The sequence below is a fragment of the Prionailurus viverrinus genome, chromosome E2 (genome assembly GCF_022837055.1).
Source record: "Prionailurus viverrinus isolate Anna chromosome E2, UM_Priviv_1.0, whole genome shotgun sequence".
Lineage (NCBI taxonomy): Eukaryota > Metazoa > Chordata > Mammalia > Carnivora > Felidae > Prionailurus > Prionailurus viverrinus.
The window spans coordinates 13,678,436-13,696,738 of NC_062575.1; the positions used below are offsets into that span (position 1 = coordinate 13,678,436).

The 18,303-nt window shown below is 39.2% G+C and overlaps 1 protein-coding gene across 2 annotated transcripts in view; it reads left to right on the forward strand.

Annotated features, from left to right (window-relative positions):
• The window catches only part of GLG1 (golgi glycoprotein 1), a 149,410-nt gene that overhangs the window by 85,070 nt on the left and 46,037 nt on the right, over positions 1-18,303 (forward strand). For both annotated transcript variants that reach the window (XM_047836693.1, XM_047836694.1), the window contains exons 2-4: positions 3,595-3,627; positions 14,601-14,687; positions 18,043-18,258. In XM_047836693.1, coding sequence (XP_047692649.1) covers positions 3,595-3,627; positions 14,601-14,687; positions 18,043-18,258 — 336 coding nt within the window. The remainder of the gene's footprint in view (positions 1-3,594; positions 3,628-14,600; positions 14,688-18,042; positions 18,259-18,303) is intronic.

The following is an 18,303-nucleotide window of genomic DNA, read 5'->3' on the forward strand; positions in this document are numbered from 1 at the left end:
GTTTATTTTTGAGAGAGAGAGAGACAGAGCATGAGTGGAGGAGGGGCAGAGAGAGACAGACAGACAGACAGACAGACAGAATCTGAAGTAGGCTCCAGGCTTTAAGCTGTTAACATAGAGCCCCATGTGGGGCCTGAACTCAAGGACTGAGAGATCATGATCTAAGCCAGAGTCGAGTGCTCAACTGACTGAGCCACCCATGTGCCCAAATCATAACCTAGTTCTTATAGCATTCCTATGTTGTCATCTTCTCTTTCTTGGAAGAGATACTAAATCTAAAAAGAAAAATAAGTTTATTGCCTATTGCAAATTAAGATGACAAAAGAGACGAAAACGAAACACTGGGCTCCCAATGTGCAGTTCATTTGTGTCTCCGTGGCTCACGTGTTTCTTTCATAAAAGGCTATAGTACTCTGTATTTACTAACATAATTCACTAAATTAGATTGTAGCTATTATCAATTGTGGCTTAATGGATTTCAGATTTTTATTATTCCATTTGCTTGATAGGTATATTATTCATTTTTTTTCTTCATAACAATCTCCCTCAATTTCAAGTTCTCATAATGACAGATACTTACTTTTCTTGCCCGTGGCTCTGCAAGTCATTTAGGATGGCTCTGCTCTGGGCTATAGGTAGGGTTTAAGTCTGCTGCACATGTCTCTTTTCCTTGTACTAGCAGCTGCCTGGACGTGTTCTTCTCTTGGGAAATGGCAGGAGTGTGAGAGTGAAAAGCACATTTAAAACTTCTTCTGTTGGGGCGCTTGGGTGGCTCAGTCAGTTAAGCGTCTGACTTTGGCTCAGGTCATGATCTCCTAGTTCCTGAGTTTGAGCCCCGCTTGCCAGCAGGCTCTGTGCTGACATCTCAGAGCCTGGAGCCTGCTTTGGATTCTGTTTCCCTCACTCTGCCCCTCCCTTGCTCATGCTCTCTTTCTCTTTCTCTCACTCAAAAAATGAATAAACATTTTAAAAAGTAAATAAAATCTCTTCTATTGTGTCTATTTAAAATCCCATTGGCCAAAGCAAGTCAGTAGTAGCCTAGCCTTATATCAGTGGAGCAGGGTGTATACTCATTGCGCAGCAGGAGGCTGTGCAGAGTTACAGAGCAAAGGTTGTGGATATCAGATGCTATTAAAGAGGAGTAAAAAACTAGGGGAAATAATCCAGTCTACCAATGTAGGGAAGCAAGCCATTAAAACTGTCAATTTGCTCGTATAGGTCCTGTGAACTGTAAACATAACACTTTTTCCATGAGCAACTTGCATATTATTTAAATAAATTATTTTGAAAATGCTCCAATGCTCTGGATTTCTTTCAAGAATTCTCCTTTTTTAGGGGCGCCTGGGTGGCTCAGTCGGTTGAGCGTCTGACTTCGGCTCAGGTCATGATTTCACGGTCCGTGGGTTTGAGCCCCGCGTCGGGCTCTGTGCTGACAGCTCAGAGCCTGGAGCCTGTTTCAGATTCTATGTCTCCCTCTTTCTCTGACCCTCCCCTGTTCATGCGCGCTCTCTCTCTCTCTCTCTCTCTCTCTCTGTCTCAAAAATAAATAAACGTTAAAAGAAAAATTTTTTTTTTTAAAAAGAATGCTCCTTTTTTAAAGTAAGCTGCGCGCTCAACATGGGGCATGAACTCACACCCCCCTGAGATAAAGAGTCGTATGCTTTACTAACTGAGCCAGCTGGCTGGCCCCCCTCAAGAATGCCCCTTTAATCCAAAGTTATTGTGTAGTAGAAATGAATACTAGTTGAAATGATAGTGTTACTCATTGGCTTTGTGCTTTGTTTGAGAAAGAGCAAGAATTGCTGATTGATTGGAAAATATTTAAGGGATAGATTAAAACAGGATAAGGCAGAAAGGTGCCTAAACAAAATAAAGCTTTCTTGCTAATAAACTGTTAAGAGATGTAAGACAAGCACTTGGGATTGAAGTGGAGGGAGCAGAGTTAAGCTAGTTTCAGTCATAGTATAGAGGCTGATTTCTGAGACTAGAAAGCCCCCCCTCAAAAGGCATTACCTGTTTTTATGTAGACAAGTGGGGGAACAGTCCAAAGATGGTATGTTGTAATTTTATGATTACCTAGGAATCTAATTAAAGTCACTTTTCCTTTTGTGTGTGTGTGTCTATTGATTTTGAGAGAGAGTGTATGTACGTGGAGATGAGGGTCAGAGAGAGAGGGAGATGGAGACCCCCAAGCAGGCTCTGCGCTGACAGCACACCTTGGGGCTCAATCCCAGTGAGATCATGACCTAAGCCAAAACCAAGAGTTGTACGCTTAACCGACTGAGCTACCCAGGCACACCTAATTGAAGTCAGTTATAATATTTTATGAATAAGTACAAAAACAAGTTTTTATATTAGTGTCAATGCCTATTAAATTCTACAGTGGAATTAGTAGTTCCCTAGAAAACTTTTTCTTTCTGAAGTGATTGATGCTAGTTGTGGCTGCTTAACTTGTTAAAATTTACTGTTTATTGCCTTATCTCTATCCGTGAATAGAAAGAATCTTTTTATTTTGAAAATGGCATCTTTTAGGACCTGCTTTGGTGATATTTCATAGAAGGTGCACAGAATTCCCTTCCTTTGAACAGATTGGAATGCTATGGAAACTCAAATGAAATGGTATTGTCTTACAATTGTATCTTTTTTAAAGGCATGAACAAGGAAACTAAATATGTGTATTGCCGTTATGTAACATTAAGCATAACCTAGCTTACTTTTTAAATTATGGAATAGAAAGTTCATTTTACTTCTGGTACATGTACCTGGCTTTGCAGAGCACATATAGTCATGGGACTATATATATAATTTCTATTTTTTAAAAAAACTTTCTATTTTAAATGATATACTTGCAAGATTATAGGCTCCTAAGAAGTTACATAGAGGTCCTATGTACCCATGACCTCACTTCACCTAGTGGTGGCATAAGACTAGTTTTTAAATCATTTGATGGACCTTCTTTGTCCTCTTTAAAAATTTTTTTCTTAATATGTATTTATTTTTGAGAGAGAGACAGAGACAGAGGCAGACAGTGATCGGGGTAGGGGAGCAGAGAGAGGGAATCACAGAATCGGAAGCATGCTCCAGGCTCTGAGTTGTCAGCACAGAGCCTGATGCGGGGCTCAAACTCACAAACTGCAAAGTCATGACCTGATCCACAGTTGGATGCTTAACCGACTGAACCACCCAGGTGCCCCTGCCCTCTTTAATAAGTCTGTTTTGTTTTGTGTTGTTTTTTTAAGATATCTAACTTTAGAAAGGACACCTGTATTGTGCCTGATTTTCTTTAGCTTTCAGAATTATGAAGTGTTCTGTAAGGATCCTGATGTCCCTATAGCTTTGTTTCTTTAGTACTTTATTCTCCCCTGACCCTATTTTCAGATCAAACCATTGATTGCAAAGGGGTTATGTCTCATCTCCTTTTCTGGTATATTTCTCCCCAGCTATCTAAAAGATATATAAGCCCCATTTTCCTTCTTAAATTGAAGAAGCATATTCAGTTAAATATTCACATTTCTTGTTTTGAGTTTATTTTGGTGGTGTTTGAAAACTTGAGTTTTTTTTTTTAACATTGTCTTTTTTTCCCCCCCCTTTTAGCCTGAAAATGAGATTTCTTCAGACTGCAATCATGTAAGTATGGATTTTCCAGAGTTCACTGTATATGCTTTATATGTGTGACAGGTTCAGGATGCTTTTCCTGTTATTCTGAGAAATATTATGTCTTCTTAGATTCCCTCCATCTCAACCACGATGATCAGCCTTATTTAAGGATCATGGTAAATCTGCAAATACCCTTCCATTCTAGAAACCAGCAGGTTTTGTCAAATAATATTTACGTACTTAAGTTTAAATTTTACTTCAGTTATAGCTACCATATGAAAATAATTGTTTCTCTGCTTATCAAGTTTACAACTTTAGAATTCCATATTTTAAAGTTGTTTTATTCAGTCATAATAGTCACATACTATGTACCGTACACTGTGATAGAAACTACAGGCACCTACAAGTGAATACCTTGAAGACAGAGGCCTGTATTAGAGTTAGCGGAAAGAAAAGTGAATTTTGCTCCGGGGGGATTGATGTCAAGAAAGACTTAAAAGTGGAAATGAGACTTGAGTTGGGTCTTAAAAGAGGAGTGAGTAGTCCTATATCTGACAGTGCTGGAAGAAATCACTGTCACAGTGTAGAAGGCAGTTTGGAGGGCAGATGTAAGAGCAGAGAAGCAGGCTAACTGCTTATTCTAAAGAATGTGTAGATAGGTCAGAGATTCAAAGTAAAAATAAAACCACAGGAGTACTAGAAGAAAACATGAACACGAGGAAGGTGTTTTAAAACATGACAGAACATTAAGAACTATATTTGTAAAAAAAGATTGGTAAATTTGATTGCATTAAACAAACTCAAAAGATTTTATTTTTCCTTCAAAAATGTTCGGTATATTATGAAAAAGTATTTGCAACACCGATAAAAAGGCCTATATTCTTTAATAGAAAGCGCTGTTAATAGACACAGGCAACAGATATTTATATACTATTCACAGGTAAAGAAAAAGATGTCCAGTAAATAATGAAAAAGTTGATTCTCTCTTATAGTTAAAAGTGTGAAAATTAAAAGACAAATGAGTGCATTGTTTTCACCCATCTGATTAGCAAATATAAAAAAATTAATAAATACACAGTATTGATGGGAATATGGGGATTTAAGCTCTCTAGCCCACTAATCAGCAAACTGCTACCAATTGGCCAAATCCAAACCACTGTTACACATAAAGTTTTATGGGAATGCTCCCACGCACATTCAGTTACATATACTGTCTTTGGTTGCCTTCCACGCCATAATGGAAAGGTTGAGTAGTTTCTACAGAGACTTTAGGTCCCTTGAGGTATAAAAGAAAAAGTGGCTAAACACCTCTCTAGCCTATGGATAGGAATATAAATATGAAAAACTTCTTTATAAAGCAGTCAACTTAAAATGTGTATATTCTTTGGCCTAGCATTTTTACTTCTAAGAATTTATGTACAGTTATACTTAAAAGAATGGATTCAGGTGTGTCTATAAGATAATATTTGTTGTGGCATTATTTATAAAGCATAAGATTGGGAATAAAATATCTGCCATAGGGGAAATCCCAGAAAGCAGCTTATCTGTGCCCTAGAACCCCAAAAGGCTTTGGAGGTTAGGAAGGATTTGACACTACTGAATAGGGGCCAAATAGTATACAGAAAACAGGAGAATTGATGTCCTTATAAAAAGAGAAGGTTAGGACATAGACACAGAGGGAAGACCATGTGAAGATACAAAAAGATGATGGCCATCTACAAGCCAAGGAGAGAAGTCTCAGAAGAAATCAGTACTGCCAACACCTTGATCTCAGACCTCCAGACTCCAGAGTTGTGAGAAAATAAACCACTGTTGTTTAAGACACCAAGTCTGTGGTATTTTGATGGCAGTACTAGCAAAGTAATACACTTTTGGGTCGGAATAGGATGCATTATAATTTTTCCCATTAAAGTTAATGGAACAAATTTTAAAAATTAAACAACTTTCCACCTAATAGGGAGTTCTGGAATGAGTTAGTGTTGTCAAGCAAGAGATAAGATTAGTTATGAACAGTTTTTAGGCCAATGCATTTGAAAATGTTTACCCAATGGACAAATTCTTAAAAAAACAAACTTAACCAAAACTAACACAGGAAGAAGTAGAAAATCTGAGTAACCTGTATTTACTTTTAAAAAATGAATCTGGAGGGGCGCCTGGGTGGCGCAGTCGGTTAAGCGTCCGACTTCAGCCAGGTCACGATCTCGCGGTCCGTGAGTTCGAGCCCCGCGTCGGGCTCTGGGCTGATGGCTCAGAGCCTGGAGCCTGTTTCCGATTCTGTGTCTCCCTCTCTCTCTGCTCCTCCCCCGTTCATGCTCTGTCTCTCTCTGTCCCAAAAATAAATAAAAAACGTTGAAAAAAATTTAAAAAAAAAATAAAAAATGAATCTGGAGGTAAAAATCTTCCCATAAAGAAAACTCCAGGACCAGATGGATTTATTGTTTTGTTTTTGTTTTGTGTTTTTAAATAAACATTTAAGGAAAAAATAATACCAGTCAGTAATTAGAGATTACAGTCACACCTGTCAGAATGGCTGTTATCAAAAAGACTACAAATACCAAGTGCTGGTGAGGATGTGGAGCAAAGGGAATCCCCATGCACTGTTGGGGGGAATGTAAATTGGTGCAGTCACTATGGAAAATAGCATAGAGTTCCTCAAAAAATTAAAAATAGAGCTACCATACGATCCAGTAATTTCACTTTTGGGTGTTTATTCCAAGAAAATGAAAACACTGACTTGAAAAGATATGTGTACCTTTATGTTCATTACGGCATTACAGTAGCCAAGACATGGAAACAACTTAAGTGTCCATTGATGGATGAATGAATAAAGAAATTGTGATATATATACAGTGGAATATTATTCAGCTATAAAAAAAGTATGAAATCTTGCCATTTGTGACAACATGGTGGGACCTTTGAAAGGCATTATGCTAAAGTGAAATAATGCTAAACATTATGGGTTTTTTTGTTGTGTTTTTTTTTTTTTTTTAACGTTATGTTAAAGTGAAACCCAGTGAGCTCTGCTGAGTGCCTGGCGAGGCCTCCTGTCCCTGCCTCTTCTTTCCTGCTGGAGGTGGGGATCAGGCCAGGCAGGGTGTTTGTTGTGGGTGTTTGGGACAGGGGCTGTCTTTTAAATTTTTATATTGTTGGGGTGCCTGGGTGGCTCAGTCAGTTAAGCATCCAGCTTTGGCTAGGGTCATGATCTCATGGTTTGTGGGTTTGAGCCCCATGTTGGGCTTTGTGCTGACAGCTCAGAGCCTGGATCTTGCTTAGGGTTCTGTGTCTCCTTCTCTCTCTGCTTCTCCCCCGCTCGTGCGCTATCTCTGTCTCAAATATTAAATTTTTTTTTTAATTTTATATTGTTTTTATTATTTGTAATTTGAACCCAGGGACTTGCACAGTTGTCGTCTTCACCCAGAGGAGGAAGACCTGGGCGCTGCCTTCCCTCTTGTTGGTGGGGAGTTGGGGGACCTGGCACCTCAGCAGCCACCAAGACTGAGAGTCCATCCTGGCCTGGGCCAGAGCCGGGGAACTGGTACCCCCCAAACCCACCTGGACTCTGTGACCTCTGGGAGCCAAGCCGGCTCCTGTGTCAGCCCTCAGGGTCTCGCTTTCCAGACCCTGCCCCACAAGGCCTACTGGCCTCTGGACTGTTCCTGCAGGAGCCCCACCCTCCCCCAAGGGCTGTCTGCAGAGGCCTGTAGCCCCAGTAGTGCCCTGACCCCTTCTCCTCCACCCTTGGGCAGGAATAGAATAAATGTTTGTATGGATTTTTTTTTAAAAAAGAACAAAAACAAAAACACTGGATGCTCCCTCTTCTGTGCTGAATCTAAATAAATTTAAAAATTAAATAAACTAAGCTCATAGTTACAGAGAACAGATTGGTGGTTGTTAGGGGAGTGGGACAAAGGATGAGAGAAATGAGTGAACTGTTTTTTGGTGGTTCAGTTTGTTTTTTCTTTTTAATTTAAGTGACTTTTAAAATAGAAATTATGCCATAAGATAAGATACAACATAACTATTGGATGGATAAATTTGAGATAAGCCATTTAAAAAAAAAAAGGAAAAAGGAAGGTACCTGCCTGGCTCAGTTGGAAGAGCATGCGACTCTTGATCTCCAAATTCATGAGTTCGAGCCCCACATTGAGTGTAGAGATTACTTAGATACATAAATCTTTAAAAAAGGAAAAAAAAGAAAAATGGGTAAGATAGTCGAACATCCATTTCCTAAAGATGATGGTTGAATGACCTATAAATACATGAAAAGGGACTCAACCTCATTAGTAATCAGGGAAATGGAAATTAAAACCTCAGTGATTCACCATTAGATAAATTGCCAGAATTGTAAAGACTGATGGTATCAGTACCAAGTATTGATGTGACTATGGAATAAGGAAATTTTCATGCATTGATAGTGATAATGTAAATTAGTATAACTACTTTTGAAGCTGCTTAGCATTTACGTACTAAAGCTGAACATAAGCATAATACATGATACAACCATTTCACTTCCAGATATTTATTAACTCAACAGGAATGTTTGTGTGTCATTTCAAGAATGTTTATAGCAGCTTATTTTAATAGTCCTGTGAGTGAAAGGTTAATAAAACCCTTTCCCTTTCCTCATGAGAATTTGAATTCTACTCACTATGTAACTCAGATCTCTGGTGGTCTGGTAGTAGTAAAATGCTGACTAAGCTTCAAGACAGTATAGGTCATGATGAAAATGATCCTAAATGGTACATTCTGTTTGGACCCGAAAGAACTGTAAGTGAATTGTAATTACTCGATAGGGGTGCCATAGTTGGGGCTTCCCTGATGCGGTGACTCATACCTGAGTGTGTCCCTTGCAGAGACCCTGAAAGCTTTGCCCAGAGGGTTGTTATAAGAGATAGTGGTTCCCACGGGGCATGAGTCTTCTAAGCCAGGGCTCCTCCCTGTGCCCATTGTGAGTCTTTTCTTCTCACACCTGAGCTGTTATCTGGAGAGAACACACAGATGACTAAGCAGACTGCCACCAGGGTTTCCCTGGCGCAGTTGATGACAGTGTGTGGTTCCTGTCTGGTTCCTGTCCTGTCACCTGTGTTCTCTGGTGACAGTGTGTGGTTCCTGTCTTTTATCTAGCCTACTCCTTTCCACAGAACTCCACGCTCCAACTGCTGACTTCACATTTTTACTCTGCCTCATAGTCCTTTCTAGAACCAAACTCTCTACTTTTCCAGTTAGAGATTGGGGATTAATTGGTAATGACCATGGAGAAAAATAGGCCCATGAAATAAATGACTGTTAACTCTGTGACAGACTATAAGTGGAAGGAATGAAATAATAATGTTCTATATAGCTCAGCATGTATACTTTTGTATAGCATCACTAATGTAAATACTCACCATCTGACATTATGATTTAATTATATTGGGAGAATTGGGATCAGGAAGAAGCATATAAAAGTTCATTCCTTCTCTTTTACCATATAAAATTTTATAGAATATTACAGAGTATCTAAAACTAACAAATCAAGAAATAGCAGTTAATTAGGTAGTTTAAAATTGTAGAGGTAATTTCTGTAAAAAAAAAAAAAATCAGCAAAAGGAATTTGAAATATTTGTCTCTGGGGAGTTGGTAGGACTTCAGAAAAGGACTTGTCTGGAAACTGTTTGTTTTTATTTTTTAACTACTTATTCAACTAAACAAGATTTAAAAGTTGTAAGATGAATGGAAGAGGAAGTGGATAAAATGAGCTATACTTTTCAAGGAGCTTGACTGTGAAGGAAGCTTTTTGCTTCACCCTCCACACCCAAAACTTGTCATTATCCCAAATACCTCAGATACATCGCATCTTCTCCCAGCCAGCAGTACATGGCTTTTAACTGGTCTGCTACCCTCCCCTCGTCTTGCCCTTCTCTGCACTGTGGCCAGAGTTAAGCTTTTGAGTTCTCTGGTTAAAATTGTTGATTAGCTTCCCATTTCTTGTAAGGTAAAATACGCATTCTTTAATGTGAGCTCTAATACACAGTGTGATCTGACCCCTGCCTGCAACCTGCCAGCCCCAGCTTTCATCCCTCAACTGTAGCCGTTCTGAACTGTGGATGTCCCCAGAAGTTATTATTGCGCTCTCTGTGCTCTCTAGCTTTGTACTCCTAGAACCCCAATCTCCCACCTGACAAAATTCCTTCTTATTCTTGGGGATCAAGCCCAGTATAACTTGGTCTTTGCTTCCCACACCTGCCCTTCCTCCACATTCACTGAGCTGTATTCTTCCTTTGTATTCCCATAATATCTTCTGCATGCATCTGGTATCAGATTTATCACACTATATTTTTATTGCTTATTTTCTTCTCAGTCTGACTCTTTCAAATCTTTTGGCTCCTGTGGTTGAGCTCCTTGAATGCCGAGACGGTGGCTTTTTTCATTCACTCTTCTCAATTTTGTCACCTAGCTGGATTCCAGATCAGAGCAGTTACTCAATATGTGTCTGGGTGAGGGAGATGGGTATGTAGATGAATTAAAAGTGAACATCTTATGTTTAAGAAAGTTGAAGCTGAAATGCATTCTGCTAACTGATAGCACTTATTAGGTCAGTTGCACTTATTTTTCTTAGTTGATTATAACCACTCAGGAGAGGACATTTATCAAGTATGGTATGAGTAATCCACTGTCAGTAATGAAGTGTGCAATGTGTGTTTTCTAGAGGAAAAGATACTGGTGGCTTCATGTGCTGAATTCCCTTTCTTTTTTTTTATTTTTTATTAATTTAAAAAAAAATTTTTTTAACGTTTTATTTATTTTTGAGACAGAGAGAGACAAAGCATGAATGGGGGAGGGGCAGAGAGAGAGGGAGACACAGAATTGGAAGCAGGCTCCAGGCTCTGAGCCATCAGCCCAGAGCCCGGCGCGGGGCTCGAACTCACGGACCGCGAGATCGTGACCTGGGCTGAAGTCGGACGCTTAACCGACTGAGCCACCCAGGCGCCCCCGAATTCCCTTTCTACTTAGAGTAATAATCATTACTAGGTCATGTTAAAAATAAAAGAGCAGGGGGTGCCTGGGTGGTTCATTTGGTTAAATGACTCTTGATTTGGGCTCAGGTCCTTATCTCACGATTCGTGGGTTCATGCCCCAAGGCGGGCTCTGTGCTGACAGGTTGGAACCTGCTTGGGATTCTCTCTATCCCACCCCCCCATCTCTCTCTGCCCCTCCCCCCCCCAAATAAATTGCCAAATGAACTTGCCTTCTGAGCTTCAGATGTCTTACTCGTAAAATAGGAATAACGAGGGTAATCTACCATCGTGTGGGAATTAAATGAGGTCACGCGGGGCGCCTGGGTGGTGCAGTCGGTTAAGTGTCCGACTTCAGCCAGGTCACGATCTCACGGTCCGTGAGTTCGAGCCCCGCGTCAGGCTCTGGGATGATGGCTCAGAGCCTGGAGCCTGTTTCCGATTCTGTGTCTCCCTCTCTCTCTGCCCCTCCCCCGTTCATGCTCTGTCTCTCTCTGTCCCCCCCAAAAAAAACAAAAAAAAAAAAACAAAACGTTGAAAGAACAGGAGTAAGGGAGGGGCAGAGAGACAGGGGGGTGGGGACAGAGGATCCAAAAGTGGGCTTCGTGCTGACAGTAGCAAGTCCCTTGTGGGGATTGAACTCAATCTCATTGAACCATGAGATCATGATGTAAGCCAGAGTCATGCTCAACTGATAGAGCCACCCAGGTGCCCCAATAAATAAACTTTAAAATATAAAAGAGCAGGAAATAGATTAATGGTTGCCAAAGAATGGGAGCAGGAAGGACGAGGAGTGACAAAGTGAGTGTAGGGTTTCTGTTTGGGGTGATGGGCATGTCCTAGAATTAGAAAATGGTGATGTTGTACCACCTCTGAATACACTGAAAACCACTGAATTGTACACTGTAAAGTGGTGGCTTTTATAGTATGTGAATTCTATCTCAAAGTAAAAGAAAGAAAAATAAAGGATGAGGGGTGCCAAATTAAAAGTTAAAGACATTTCAGAAGATCTAAGTGATTATTTAAATGGCTTTGACAAAAAATCAGTTTCTAGCCCATCATAGGACATCTGAGTTTGCATAGAAGTAAGGAAGCAATCTGTGGTTTGTATTTTATAATTTTTCTGTCATTTCTTGCTGTTTACTCTAAATCCTTGAGCTATCAGACAGCTTTTCTTGCTTGCTTGTTCTTTCCTTCCTTCCTTCCTTCCTTCCTTCCTTCCTTCCTTCCTCTCTTTGTCTTTCTGTTTTCTTCTTTCTCTTTCTCTCTTTCTTTCTTTCTTTCCCTCTTTCTCATTCTTTCTTTCTTTCTTTCTGAAAGAAATGGCATTGAGTCAGCTATAAGTCACTCAGTAAGGAGGGAAATTTTTAATCTATCTTTGGTTAGATATACATACAGAATATTAGAATGTTCTTAATTTTAAAAGAAGAATGTTGCTTTAATTTTAAAATATAAAATTTAATGACCAAGTAGTACGGACTGAATTAATAGATAATTGTAAAATGTGTTTGTCTAAATTCTGACCTTGTCTTTTGATTCACTGGATTCATCTTTGCTTGTGAGGAACCAGGAGGCCCAAGATTTCTTCAGTTAGAGCTAAGCTTCTGTTATACCCCTTCTCAGTTTGGCCTCATATGTCCTGTTGTTTGAACTTGTCACTCATAATGGTATAAGTTTGTTCTTTTGTATGTCTATTAAACAAATATTTGTTGATACCTATGTGTTCCATCATTCCCTCTTCAGGGCACTTGGCATACACTGTGCTGAACAAGGCAGAAGTTCGTCCTCTTAGAGATTTTGTTATAGATGGTGGCCAGATTCTACTCCTTTTTTTTCTAAAAACTCACTTATTGATGAGAGTCGAGAGATTAGAGCTTTTTGCTGGCTTTTTTTTTTTTTTTTTTTTTTGCCAGAAGAGGAGCAGAAATCCCACTCGTTTTTCATGTTTTATTTATTCACTAAATTTTCTTTAGTACTCCTATACAGAATTAACTGCTTATTTCTGTATTGTTCCTAACACAGGTTATATAAGACTGTTCTCCTTCTAAAAAGCAGATCTGGTCATGTCATTCCCTTTCCCTTTAGTGACTCCCTGTTATTCTCAGGTTGGAGCTCAGACATAGCTTATTAGGGGTTTATGACCTGGCCTTGGGCTGCCTCTCCAGAGTCAGTCTTCCATTGGACTCGCGTTCCTCTGGCATGCCCTGCATCACTTTCAGTGAGCTTCTGTGCATACTGTTTCGTTTACCTAATAAAATAGTCTTCTCCTTATCCCTTTACTATGGCTAACTGCTTGTCTTTCAGACAGCAGATAGACAACTGCTTGTCTATCTAAGATAACTGCTTATCTTAGATAGCACTTTCTGTGGTAAACTTTACTGGACCAAATGCCCCAAAGCAGTCTCAGGTACTCCTTCCCTGTACTGTTGTGGTACCTTGTGTTGCTGTTAATCAAATACTTGCAGTACTTTGCCATTGACCGTAGCCACCACTGGACAGTCTTTGTCTTTCTCCTCTTGTTTTAACTCCCAGCTCCTAAAACAGTACATACTCAGAACATTTTTTTCTATTTCCTGTAATAGCCTATGAAGACCTTGAGTTTAGACTTGTGTGGTAGATCATAAGTGCTAACCAGATGTTTGAGTGAATCAGAGAGTGATTGATTGCATTGTTTAGTCTTGGAGTATAGGAGAAAGACTTGTGAACTGCTTCTCCCTACCCCAATCTCTCCATTTTCAGCATCATACAAAGTCCCTGCTCTGTCTCTCCAGCTGAGCCTAGAATAAGGGCTCCTTTGGGCTACTTTTCAGAAAATGAATCATATATTGGAAAAATTTTAAGTAAAGCTGCAAAGCTAAGGTAATATTAAGCCCTCACCTGTGAACAGTAATGGCTTTAGATATTTTGCAGTTTAAAACATGTTAAAACAGTTGTGTAAAGTAGACCTTATGGTGTATATGTCAAGACAAGGGAGAATTTTAAAGGAATAAAGATAGGAAAGGAATTTTAAAGGAATAAAGGAAACTAGATTCTGGTCATCTCTCCTTCATAAAACTGATCTATGAAAGCACTGTGGATTGTGAAATCTGCAACTAAAGCTACCAAATCTGAGCTTCAGGGTTATACTTTTAATAGGCTTAATAAAATTTAGCTTCTACAACTTTATTAATGTTTTCTCTGAAAACCTTACCAGAGATTTTAATTGCAGTTTTTTCTTGACTTAAAAAAAATTGTTCTTAAGTGAAAAAATAAACAAGTATGTCTGAGTGGTAATATTTTATTTTGTCTGCACATTTTTTTAAATGTTTATTTATTTTGAGTGAGAGGGTGAGCAGGGGAGGGGCAGAGAGAGAGGGAGACACAGAATCTGAAGCAAGCTCCAGGCTCTGACCTGTCAGCACAGAGCCCGACATGGGGCTTGAACTCTCAAGTCGAGCTATGAGATCATGACCTAAGCTAAAGTCGGACCAACTGAGCCATCCAGGTGCCCTTGTCTGCACATTTTTTTAAAGAGAGAGAGCATGTGTGCATGTGCCTACGCGAACCGGGGAGGCCCAGAGAAGAGAGACAGAAAACCAAGCAGGCTCTAAGCCATCAGCACAAAGCCTGATGAGGGGCTCAGACTCACCAACTGTGAGATCATGACCTGAACCAAAAGTAAGAGCAGGACACTTAAGCAACTGAGCCACCCAGGTGCCCTCATTTTTTTTTCCTTTTATTTGTAAACAAAATGACATTTTTATCTTTTCTTTTTTTTTTTTTAAAGATTTAATTTTTTTAAGTCCTCTCTACCCAACGTGGGCTCAAAGTCACAACTCCAAGACCAAGAGTTGCATGCTCTACTGACTGAGCCAGCCAGGCACCCCTCTTACTTTACTTTTCATTAACTGAATATGCTTTCATCTGACTCTGTGTAATGGACTTTTGTCACTTACGGTAACCATTGATGGAAAATTTCATACTATTTTAACTGCAGTGTTTTGTTTGTTTTTTTTCTCTTATACCTAGTTGTTGTGGAATTACAAGCTGAATCTAACTACTGACCCCAAATTTGAATCTGTGGCCAGAGAGGTTTGCAAATCTACCATATCAGAGGTAGGTTGTGACAGAATTTTGTGGGTATTTAATGGCTTAGAAGAGAAAATTACATCTCTTGACCAGACCAGTCATTAAGGGAGGAATAACTGACTCAGTTACTTTACTTTTCTTGGAATTCACATCTACATGGTCTGAGAGAGGCCACTGCAGTGGGGAGTATAACTAGCCTCCTGTATTCACCTACAGTTACAGTAGGATGCTATTGATTCAGACACATTGGAAATCAGGCTCCGTTGGTCCCCAGATGGAGGACACAACTGCTTCTGTCATCAGTGCTGCGGTCACACTTTTTACAATCTGCTGATGTCTGAAGCATATCAAAATGGTCTCCCCAAGAGGCTTATCAATGTTTCTGAGTTACACATTTGGATCAATTGGACCACAGAGGCATATGCTTCAAATAATAGGAGTTAGCATTAAAAAGGTTTGTGGAAGGATTGTGTATGTTGTTATAGTTAGATGTTGAGTATAAAAATAATGAAAATAGTATAGCATTGTATGGGTGCTAATTGGGGAAACTTTTCAACTGTCTTGGTTCAACAAATGATATTAGTGAAAATTGTGGTATTGAAATTTTTATTTTATTTTTTGCAATCAGTGATAGGAATTTCAAAAAGCCAGAGATTTCTGCATACTGAAGTATAAGAATCACAAAGAACAGTTGCTGTTTTTCCACCTCAGAGTTAATAATTGTACATTTTGCAACATCTAGATCTGCCCTCGAACTACCCTACTGATGACTCAATTCAGGACCACTTTCTTAGCTCTAAGGGTTCTTAGCAGGACCACCCTCTTCCAACCAGATAAGCCCTCAGCTTTGTTCCTCAATTACATCATTACAGGACCCTGTTTAGAACCTGTTTGCTTCCTCACACCTTCTAATACTGGATCTGATATGTTTTATTCTTTTAAAGCAGTTACCCTTCTTCATAGTTACCTTGGGGCTTCAGAACAGAATAGCATATCTTTGAAAACTTTGGGCTTCGGCTTTAGTATTGCACACCTCATAGTCCCTTAGCTAGCTATATGGTTAGCCGTTTATAGCACTTTGATTGCCTTGTGGAAATTTTGCCCAGAGTCTCTGCATATTCATCAGAAAAATTTCACTCTTGGCTGGCTTATAAAAGATATATATATGTATAATTGGTTTTCTTATAATGGGTATGTAATGATGGTTCTCTTGTAACCTTTTGGGGTGTTGTGGTTTTGTCAAAGATTTCAAGTAAAAACCGGAATTTATCCCTCCCTAGGAGGGAGATTATACTGGAATCAGGAAAATTAAAATCAGGAGGAACCTAATTGCCCACAAAATGTTTTATTCTACATCTCTCTCCTATCTTTTCTTGCAATCCTATTTGCAAGGAGAAAAACAGCATCACAAAAATACCTGCAAATTACAAACCAAACTTATTTACTCTCTGTAGTTGAAGCAAATACTGCTCGCTTCCTGCTTTCCTCCTGCTTCCCTCCTGCTTCACGTCAAAAACAGAGTAACAGCAGCATTTTTCTAATGGCACCTTATGAATCTGCTCCCCAGCCACTTCAGAGTTTACTCCCATTCATAAATATGTTGATGATTTATTGCGGTTCTTGCTGTTAATCTTAGAAATTTTCCTTCTGTCTTATTAAACTTCCAGCCAATGGAATGGCTGAAGGAAAGCATAATCTTCTGAATCAAACACCATGCCCTATTGTAACTGGTGGTGAACTAAAATACAAATAGGTACTCAGTCTCTGTGCTTCAGTAAAATCTCAAGTGATTGAAGCTAAATACACATTTATTTTCTTATTGGGGCTCCAATTCAAAATGTGCTCCTGGCTTTTCTTCAGATTTATAAACTTGATTGCCCAGTATAAGGGCTGTATTGAACTCTTGCACTTTATTAAGTTTTAAAACCCAGGTGTCTGCCACTAGTTTTGTGTTCTTACACAGGCTTTTCATTGGTTGGATTACAAATGCCTTCCTTTCACTTTTGAAACTTTTGTTTTACTCAAAACAAAACAAGCCTTTTCCTGGAAATACATTCATGACCCTCTTTTTTAGGCATCTCCAAAAAAAAAAAAAAAAACCAAAAAAAAAAAACCTCAGGGTTAAGTTGAAAGAGTTGCATTCATCTTGATTGTTGAAGGTCTCTGCTGCCTCTTGAAGCCAGAGTGAGACTATTTACTTAAATTCTCAAGTTTGCTTCTTTAAAAGTAAACAGTCTTCTGTCTTGAACAGAGTGTCTGACTTGATCTGGATTTGATACAAGAATTAGACATGAAGAGACCTAGTGGGCTATAGGATGATGTGTGTGTGGTGTATTTGTTTTGCCCTCTATACATATTTACGGTAAGTGTGATAGTAGAGAATGGTCTCTATTGGTTTCAAAAAACCAGTAAAACATTCTCTTCTCATTTATAGTAAAAATAAACATTTACATTTGGGCCCCTTACTCTTGTCAAAACTACCATTTTTGTTTGTTTTTAATTTCTTCAAATGCAGTAGGATTTTTGCAAACAACTTTCCCCATTTTATAATTCAAGCTTACAACCCTATAAGTAGATTTTACTCTTTTAGGACTGAATTTCAGCATTTTTTGGCTAGTTTGCTTCATTAGCGCTTGTGGTTTGGGATGCACTTTGCAGGAACAGTAACCATGTGGAATTACTCTGTGCTTGATCCTCTAGAACATGTTGTCTAAACCACCCAAATTAGATTTGCAGCGGCCTTCCCCTTCTCAGACTTTTTGCCAGACTGCACTGAGCATCATTTTAAACATGTTTGTGTTCCAGACCACAGTGGCGAAGCTGGGACTCTACTAAAGTTCAAAAACACATGTCCAAATCCACAGTTAATTCAGAACTCATTAATGTCATGTCAAGAAGTAATATTATGCCTTCCTGCCTCCCTCCTTTTGGCCATTAGGTTTCCCTGACAGTAATGGTTTGCTGTGTAGCTTGACTTGGGAAATGGTACTAGACTTCACTTCTGCACCTGTTTTCCAGACCTGTTTCCCAGATTAATCTCACTGTCCATTGCCTTCTTTGCTTGGATAAAGGAACTTTTCAGTACAGCCATTCTGAAGCTGTAGATGTTAGAAGCTCTTTTTATTTATATCTCAATAAAGCTGAAATTGTAAAAATTTCTTGCAAAACACATTTAGCGGGTATTTCCTAGAGAGTACAACGATCTGAATATGCCCGCCACTATTTTCTTTAAAATAAATGTATTTCTAAGTGTTTTCCTCTTTTTCTCCCAAATACAGAGATGGGAAGTCAATAAGAAAAGATCACACATTCTCTCTCTTATAAAAGTTACATGATAGGAAAATAAAATACTTGTGTAAAACAGCCACTTTCTTTGGAGCAGATTAAAGAATGTGCTGATGAACCAGTTGGAAAAGGTTACTTGGTTTCCTGCTTGGTGGATCACCGAGGCAATATCACTGAATACCAGTGTCACCAATACATCACCAAGATGACGGCCATCATTTTCAGTGATTACCGTCTAATCTGTGGCTTCATGGATGACTGCAAAAATGACATCAACATTCTGAAATGTGGCAGTATTCGGCTTGGAGAAAAGGTATCTACTATACTGGCTTCACCAAAGGGGTCCTGCAAACTTGAT